The sequence below is a fragment of the Alosa alosa genome, chromosome 13 (assembly GCF_017589495.1).
Source record: "Alosa alosa isolate M-15738 ecotype Scorff River chromosome 13, AALO_Geno_1.1, whole genome shotgun sequence".
NCBI lineage: Eukaryota > Metazoa > Chordata > Actinopteri > Clupeiformes > Clupeidae > Alosa > Alosa alosa.
Genome location: NC_063201.1, coordinates 12,998,912 through 13,007,932, shown reverse-complemented (window position 1 = coordinate 13,007,932; position 9,021 = coordinate 12,998,912). Strand labels below are relative to the sequence as shown.

The 9,021-nt window shown below is 39.5% G+C and overlaps 1 protein-coding gene across 1 annotated transcript in view; it reads left to right on the top strand.

Annotated features, from left to right (window-relative positions):
• Nucleotides 1-782: 782 nt before the first annotated feature.
• Nucleotides 783-9,021, top strand: part of LOC125306629 (collagen alpha-6(VI) chain-like) — a gene marked incomplete in the record, with an annotated part of 29,719 nt that continues 21,480 nt past the window's right edge. The window contains 8 exon segments of the mRNA XM_048262111.1: nt 783-964; nt 1,628-1,721; nt 1,934-2,542; nt 2,851-3,411; nt 3,564-4,256; nt 5,391-5,954; nt 6,090-6,638; nt 6,981-7,562. Coding sequence (XP_048118068.1) covers nt 1,649-1,721; nt 1,934-2,542; nt 2,851-3,411; nt 3,564-4,256; nt 5,391-5,954; nt 6,090-6,638; nt 6,981-7,562 — 3,631 coding nt within the window.

Sequence of the window (9,021 nt, the reverse complement as noted above, 5' to 3'; positions counted from 1 at the left end):
TGTATTGATCAGCCATCTGCTCACTTTGAGAGAACGTATTCTTGAAATGCATTTTCATTGCATTGCATGGAACAAATTCTTAGCGTCACCTGCTCCTATTAAAGATCTGTTATTACCGTACAGCAACTGGAACATTTGATGAAGTTTCTTCAGGTTTACTCAAGAGACCAGTTGCACTTTGTCAGTTGATTCTCTAAGCGTGTAAGACACTCTGCCTCAGCTGTGTTATTACAAACACAGTCTATCCCATTACTTAATCTATAACAGTTTACTTTGTTAGGATGTTGTAAAGAAACATTGTATGTGTGGCATTAAAGTGGAGCATTCCATTTGCCTTTGGTAGGATCATTGTGTCTATACTGACAGCTAGAAATGGCAGGATCTTTAGCTGAACCCCATGGATCACAAATATTTACCACAAACGTTACATGTCATTTGTTTAATGTTTAAACAGCTTACAATTACTCCAATGTCCTAATCAAACACAACAACTGGTGTTATTGGATGAATATCTGATATCAAATATCATACACATTTAAGTACTCACATGAATCAGACCTCAAACCTTTCTAAGCAATGAAAAAACATTTGTTATCACATGCAAACGCAACATTTAGATGAATTTTATGCCACATGTTTACCTTGTCTTTGTTTATATGGAGCTTTATCTGTTTGCATACATTTTTGCAGTAGAGTGTATACCAGAGCTGTGTGTGTATAAAGAATTATGTGTGTGTGTTGGGGGTGCGGGGTGGGGAGGGTCAACACAAGGGAAAATGTGAGTCTTCAAGTACTCAAGGACATGTGTGTGCAGAAAGAAAAGAAAAGAAAAAGGCTGAGCTGCAAGTGGAGTAGGCGTGTGGTGGGGTTGGAAGCTCCCTCACCAATCCATGAGAGCAGCACATTATCTCAGGCTGTGGAACTGGATGGGCGAACTCTTCTCTTCCATTAGCACAGCACAGATGTAAGTATGTCTATATTCTTTTTAAAATGACACACACTGTAATGCTGTGGGTTTCTACTGAACACGGTTGTGTATGTCCCTCTCTGGCTTGTAAAGATAAAAGTTGTACTGCTGTGAAGAAAAATATTTCTGCTTGGTCTGGAGTAACTCAAGTGAGTGCTGAGAGCATGGCATATTTCAGTCAGTGTTACAGTTGCAAATGTTACATTTGCAAATCTGTACATATTGTCCCATATATCATATTTGATCCCATTTTATGTCATTCTTCTCAACTTGTTTATTTCAGCAAAAAGCCTATGTTGCCTATAAGATGTTATATTCCATTATACATTTGGGACAGATATTTTTCTAAAGGTTTTTTGTTTGTCCATCAAAATGCAAATACAAGTCCATTGTTGTGGTCTTCTATACAGAGTGCCATCTTGAAACTCATATTTGTAAATCAATGATTATTGTCTTGCTATGTACTGTATTTGGTCCATGTCTGAGATAAATTCAGCCGGTTAGTAATTATCTTCTTTCTTATTTTATCTTAGTATCGTCTCTTATGGTAAATTATCTTCTTATTCTCGTTTTATTTTAGTGTTTGTTTTTCATGCTAAAATGTCTGATTGGACACACAATGTGAAATACTGTTAAATCTTCAAAATGTTTACACTCCAGGACCTCAGAAAGCCCTTGAAAATGACGCTGGCACATATTCTAGTCATCACGCTCATAGGAACATGCGTGTCTTTCTGTGCTGCACAGGAAACAGGTTTGTTCTTATAAACAATTAATCCATCAGCTACAAATATGAAACACCAGGTTTCTGTAACAGAGTTTGCCAAAACACAACATTTGCAAAACACTGTTGACTGCTTACCAATGAATAAATTACATTTCAAAGCTGAAGCGAAGTTAAGTTTAACTCACTGTTGATTTTCAGATAATCACTAAACCTTTTTCCTTTTGTCTTTGTGCTACCAGTATGCACACAGGAGGCTGGGGCTGACATTGTGTTTCTGGTCGATGGCTCCTGGAGTATTGGAAAGGAGAACTTCCAGCGGATCCGAGATTTTCTCTACACTCTAGTTGACAGTTTTAGTGTCAGTCCCAATCAAGTCCGCATTGGCTTGGCTCAGTTCAGCCAGGACCCAAGGACGGAGTTCCTGCTGAACACGTATCAAGACAAACAAGACATTCTCTCATACATCAGAAAATTGCCTTATAAGGGTGGTGGCACTATGACTGGCTTGGGACTAGATTTCATTCTTAAGGAGCAATTTACTGAGCAAGCAGGGAGTCGAGCAAGACAGGGGGTACCGCAGATTGCCATTGTCATCACAGACGGTGAGTCACAAGATGACGTGGAGCCACACGCGGATGACCTGAGGCGTCGTGGAATCATACTGTATGCTATCGGGATAAAAGATGCAGATGCGGAACAGTTGAGAAAGATTGGTAACGAGCCCCATGACCAGCATGTGTACAGCGTCTCTGACTTCAGCGCTCTTCAGGGCATCTCTCAGAACATCGTCCAGGTGCTGTGTACCACCGTGGAGGAGGCCAAACGGCAAATCACAGAAGAGTTCCAAGGTTAAGTGAAAAATCTCCACTGTTGCTCTACTTTCAGATTGTCTCTGCATATTTTTATACCATGTTCTTTATACAGAAAAATGCATCACAGGTGAACAGGGGAAACACCCTTTACTTCAGGACAAAGTTATTTTCCATATGTTTTTTGTCAGTTTTGACAGTGAATTTGCATGCTTGCAGTTCTATGCACAGTTGAATGTATTATTGTAACATATTTCATTTACTGGGAGGTACAATTACCAATTGCAGACATCTTACTACTCACCATGTGAATATATTCCAGTGATATGTTTTTTTTTTCATTTCAGAGTTTGCTGATGTCTTTTTTCTGGTGGACAGTTCAATGAAGCCTCCACAGTTCCAGTTGATGAGGACGATACTTACTCGCCTGGCCAACCAACTCAATGTGAATATCGATCAAAATCGCATGGGACTGGCACAGTTCAGTGATGACACTAAAGTAGAATTTCTTCTGAATGGCTACAAGACCAAAGAAGAGATCCTCGCCCACCTAAAACGTTTCAGACTGAAAAGCGGTGGAGCACGGAACATCGGCGCAGCTTTGGAATACACCCGCACTCATTTTCTCACCCCAAAGGCTGGAGCCCGTCTGTACCCAGGCTTTAGACAGTACCTGATACTGATGTCGTCGGGGAAATCAGATGACAGTGTGTTGAGACAGTCACAGATTTTTGAAGACCAAAGTATAAATGTGATCACTGTCGGGGTTGGTAACGCTGACCTTGAGGAAATGCAGATCATTGCCACAGATCCCTCAATGTCCAAAACTGTGGAAAAAACTGTTGGGCAGACACCACAGGATATTAAAAATATAATTGAATCTATGGACACTTTCAGTGTAACTGATGGTAACTATTTCCGGTATATCATTATCATATATTTTCTCTGTTGATTCTAATAACCTACCATATTCATAGCAAGATACATTTCCTAGTTTTATATTCATTATTATTGACCATCGCCTTCTAACAACACATTTCCATGATCATCTCTTTTACAGAATGTCTCTCAGCCACTGTGGCAGACATTGTATTCATTGTGGACCAATCCAGCACTGCAGGAAGTGAACAATTTAATCTTGTGCGTAACTTCCTTTTCCGCATTGTAGCTGGTCTGGACATCGGTTCTGATAAAGTGAGAGTGGGTGTGGTTCTATACAGCGATACACCCAAAGCTGAGATGTACTTGAATACTTATAACAGTAAACAGGACATTCTCTATCACATCAGGAGACTTCCATATAAAAACAGTGCAACTGCAAATACAGGAGAGGCACTAGAATTTGTAAAAAATGATGTGTTTACCCAAAGAAGAGGCAGCAGACACCAATATGGGGTTCCTCAGACGGCTGTTGTCATCACAACAGGAAATTCTACCGATGACGTCAGCCAGGGAGCAAGGAAGTTACGATTGTCGGGGGTCAAAATCTTCACTGTGGGAGGGGTAAATTCCAACAGGACGGCATTACTGCAGATTGCCTCAGATCCTTCTCGGACCTTTGTCTTCACTGTTGAAGATCTTGCGAACCTCAACACAATACAGAGGAATCTAAGAGCAACTTTTTGCCATGAAACCGAGCAAAGAGACCATCCTGTCCAGCTCGTCACAGCTGGAGCCCCAGACTCTCGAAGTTCTGGGATTCCTTTCCGAGGTGCTGGGATTCCTTTTCTCAGATCAGCCATCTTGAAACAAGGTAGATATGAACAGCCAACTATAATAAAACTGCAATGCTTGGATTAGCTTTTTTACAAAAGCTTAATATTCTGAAATAATTTAGCAATGCACTATGAGCAAAAATCATAGGCGTAGTTTGACATTTGTGCATGGTTTGTATATTATAGTATTGTTTATTTTCATTAGGCTATTGATTGAATTGACATTATTGTTGTTTATTATTGCTATTCTCCTTAAAGGATAATTCCGGTATTTAGCATTTTGAGTCCCTTTTCTGGTTTGTTTTGGATGTACTAGAGTGGTGGACACAGACATTTTTACGATTGGTCCTGTCTCGGACTTTTTGACTCGCTTAGAATCACCTTTGACTGCTTCAGAGTGGCAGGCATACACAAACATGTCCTAAAAACAACCCTTAACGTTCGTTTTCAAAACTGTGCATCTCATCAAGTGGTTAGTGGTGTTCGTTGATGATTGAAAACAAATATATATCGGCGCAATGAATAAGTAAGTATAAGTATATATATTCTTTTGATCCCGTGAGGGAAATTGGTCTCTGCATTTATTCCAATCCGTGAATTAGTGAAACACACTCAGTATTGACAGTATCGACATAAGAGTGACATGATACTGTCATGAACGTGTCATAAACAAGTTATAAACGTATGACATAACACGTCTGTTATTAAGTGACATTCGGTTTTTGTCACAACAAGTTAGGGTTAGGATTAGGGGTAGGGTTAGAGTTAGGCTTAGGTTTAGGGGTTAAGGTTTGGGATTCATGTGTCATGACAGTGTCATGTTTTATTTTTTAATGCCTTATACAGCTGTGTTCTTCCAGGTCTCTGACAGTCCCTACTAGCCAATGCAGTGTACAGTATGGACAAGTGTAATGAGCAACACTTGTAATGGCATTGAACCTAGTCAGTGGCTTAAAAAGCAGTTTAATTTGATGTGACAACATGCCAATAAGATTGCACTGTAGTGCTGTTTAACCAGTATTAACATACTAGCTAAAAACTCCTTGTTTTTTGAATGCTTGGACCCTAAAAAGATCTGAAAATAAGCCGTGCATAGCATTGATCACAAGATTCATTTTTCAAGTTGTATGATTCCTATGTAACAAAAAGTGTTGTCCCTTTTCCCCTTCTAGGTTGTCGGAAAACTGAAGAAGCAGATATTTATTTCTTAATTGATGAATCTGGGAGCATCTACGAAAAGGAATTTCAGATGATGAAAAAGTTTATTTTGGAGTTTTTGCTCACATTCCATATTGGACCTAACCAGGTCCGTGTAGGTCTAGTGAAATTTGCTAATGAGCCCATACCTGAGTTTGACCTGACAGAAACCAAAGACAGGGCTGCCCTTGACAAAGCTGTGGATAAGGTTTATCTGGATGGAGGTGGTACAAACATAGGATTGGCATTGAAGTATATGGAGCCCCGATTTCAAGCAGCTGTTGCGAATCGACCAGGTCCTGACATTCCCCGGATCTTGATTTTAATCACCGATGGGAAGTCGGATGATCTCGTGGAAGAACCTGCAAAGGTACTGCGAGAACAAGGAGTCATAATCTACACAATAGGAGTCAGAGGTGCAGATGAAAAACAGCTGGAAGATATTTCTGGTGATCCTCTGAATGTTTTTCCAGTCAATGATTTTGATGGTTTATTCCGAATCAAAGATCGCATTGTTCAAAACATGTGTTCCAAAGCAGGTGAGAATATGCGTGCCATGTGTAATATTTAGAATTTTTGTATGTATTGCATTAACTGATGAAGGAAGCATTTTCATGTGTGTACACCTGTCTTTCAAGAATTTTCGCTCAGATATACAACTGTTTCCTTCACAGCGTGCAAGGATATGAAGGCAGATGTTCTCATGCTGGTAGAGAGTTCAAGCCTAGTTGTGCCAGCAGAGTTTCTGAGGATTAAATTCTTCATCGAGTCTCTCATGAAACAGTCAGTGATTGGACCGGATGCACTGCATATGGGTATAGTAGAGTATAGTACACAGCCACATACAGTATTTCCTCTCAGCTATGAGGAAGCCGAGATGCACAAGAAAATTGAAGACATGCCTCACTTGGGCGGTGGCACTGAGACTGGCAAAGCCCTTCAGTATGTTTCCCAGTTCTTTGATAGGTCAATGGGCGGTCGTCCTGGAGTCCTACAAATCCTGATTGTCATATCTGAAGGGAAGTCACAGGATGACGTCGCTGATGCTGCTAGCATGCTGAAGCGGAAGGGGGTCATCATCTATGCCATTGGCATTGGCAGTGCAAACAAAAATCAAATGGACACCATTGGCACCCATGTTTTTCTCAGGAGGAATCTTGCTCCAGATGAGCTGCAGTCAGTATCACAGGATATCATGTTTGATATCTGTCATTTTAAGCAAGGTTCGTGATTTCAGTTCAAATTGTTTTTCCTGAAGTGGTTAAGGGTGGGAGTCGGATTCAAAGATGTGTTGTGTTGGTCTGTGTTAGCAACGTTGTCTCAGTACTGCTGTTTTGCTGTATCTTAGGTCAGCTATTTCAATCATTACTCATCCCTGCTCAGAAGCTGTTATTTAAGGTTGCCAAAAGTACAAAGCAAGATTTCCACTCTGAGGTTCCATTTCATTGTATTAGTAGACACTGAGAGAGTAGTCCAGATACCTACATCTTGACATGTTTACTTGAAATGTGAAATTGAAATAAAGTTCTGTGCTAATGATCTTCTTTTGATTTCCCTTTCCCCAGGATGTGAAATCGACTTCGCAGACATAATCTTTCTTGTAGATGGTTCACAGAGTGTCAGTTATGAACAGTTTCAGATTATGAAACACCTCATGTCATCCATTGTGAACAGCTCTTCTGTTGGAGAAAACGCTGTGCGCATTGGAGGCATTGTTTACTCCACTGAACCAGAAATCAAGTTTGCCTTGAATGAATATAATACCAATAAGGAGCTGAGACAAGTCATATCAGAACTGAAGCCTTTGGGTGGTGACACTTACACAAGCAAAGCACTGAGTTACTCTCTAGACTACTTCAGTGAATTCAGTGGTGGCAGAAATGAACTGGTGCACAAGTTTCTCATAGTTATGACCAATGGAGAGGCAAGAGATGCTGGGGAATTGAAAAATACTGCTGCTAAGCTGCGTGAAAAAGGAATCAGGATATTTGGTATTGGAGTACAGCAGGATGAAAATAAACAACTACCAAATCAGCTGCTTACAATGGCCGATGACCCCAACAGAGTGTTCTATGTGGATAATTTGAATGCCTTGGGAACAGCAGACAGAAACATTTCTGAAGAGATCTGCAAAGATGAAAAACTTGGTAAGATTTGTCCTCATACTTTGATGAGAATGAATCCAGCCAGCATTAAATCACTGAGATGCAGATTGTTTTCAGTTAGATGCATAGGAATTCAACTGTAAAAGCTTTTATTCACTGGACGTAATGATGTGTTATGTTCAAATGGCAATGCACAGCAAACGTCTATAGCATTAAACAAATGGGATGTGATAAATAATAACTTTACTATAGCAATCAATGAGACTAATTGTCATATTGCTATGCTAAGAGGTAAGGCCTGTACTATACAACAATGTAAATGTAAATCAGGTTTATAGGCCAAGTATACTTGCGTATACAAGGAATTTGGTCTCTGCATATCCCATCTGTGAATTTGTGAACACACAGAGCACACAGTGAACACACAGTGAGGTGAAGCACACACTAACCTGGAGCAGTGAGCTGCCTTGCTACATCGGCACTCGGGGAGCAGTGAGGGGTTAGGTGCCTTGCTCAAGGGCACTTCAGCCGTGGATGTGGACATGGGAGAGCAGTGCTCAACCACTTCCCCCGCCCACATTTTCCCTACTGGTCGGGGATCGAACCGGCAACCCTTCGGTTCCAAGTCCGAAACCTTAACCAGTAGGCCACGGCTGCAAAAAGCATTATTCACATTATAACATGTTTTGAAATATGTTGGATCTTGAGCAAAATTATGGTACCACTTTATAATAAGGTTTATTAACAAACCATTTACAAGGTATTACTAAATGGTTAGTTAGATCATGTTATTGGATTACTTATAAGTAGTTTATAAAAACATATTGTAAAAGCTTAATAAACCACTCAAAAGTTATTGACAAGTGGTTAGTTATATTCATTAGCCATTAGGTAACACTAATAGATTACTTAGCCTACAGATAATTCATAAGATACATAAAAGTATTGTTTGCCATGTTTAATTGTACATAACACACATGTTTATTAATGGTAAGCCCATAATACATAGTTAAAAGTAGAAAAAATGCAAATGTATAAACAAATTGTCAATTATTTACAAATGGAGGTAGGTGATTAGTCTTGGGCTAAGGCAACAGGACAGCAATTTCTCAGGGGTTCAAATTAAGATTACGAAAAAATGGCCAAAATCATTAAGGGTTACTATCATACATTTTTGGGTATTCCTTTCTAGTCTTTTTTCATCCTGCATAACCTCCGTCATGATTCTGAAGTGAACAGATCTAAATATTCTATTTCATAAATTCCCACCATCTTAGTATTGTGTGCATTTGTATTCTTAATTTTGATATTAATAAAATATTATTAAAATATTATTTTACTACTTCATCAAAATATTGTGATTAATGTGATTTGTGTACAGTATGCAGGTTACATTTCAGCAAAACTTTGTTAGATGAATCATGGAACATTGAGTCATTGATGTAGAAGAAGAGTCATTGTAAACATGCTAGGAAGCATATAAGCACCTTTTTAAAATGTA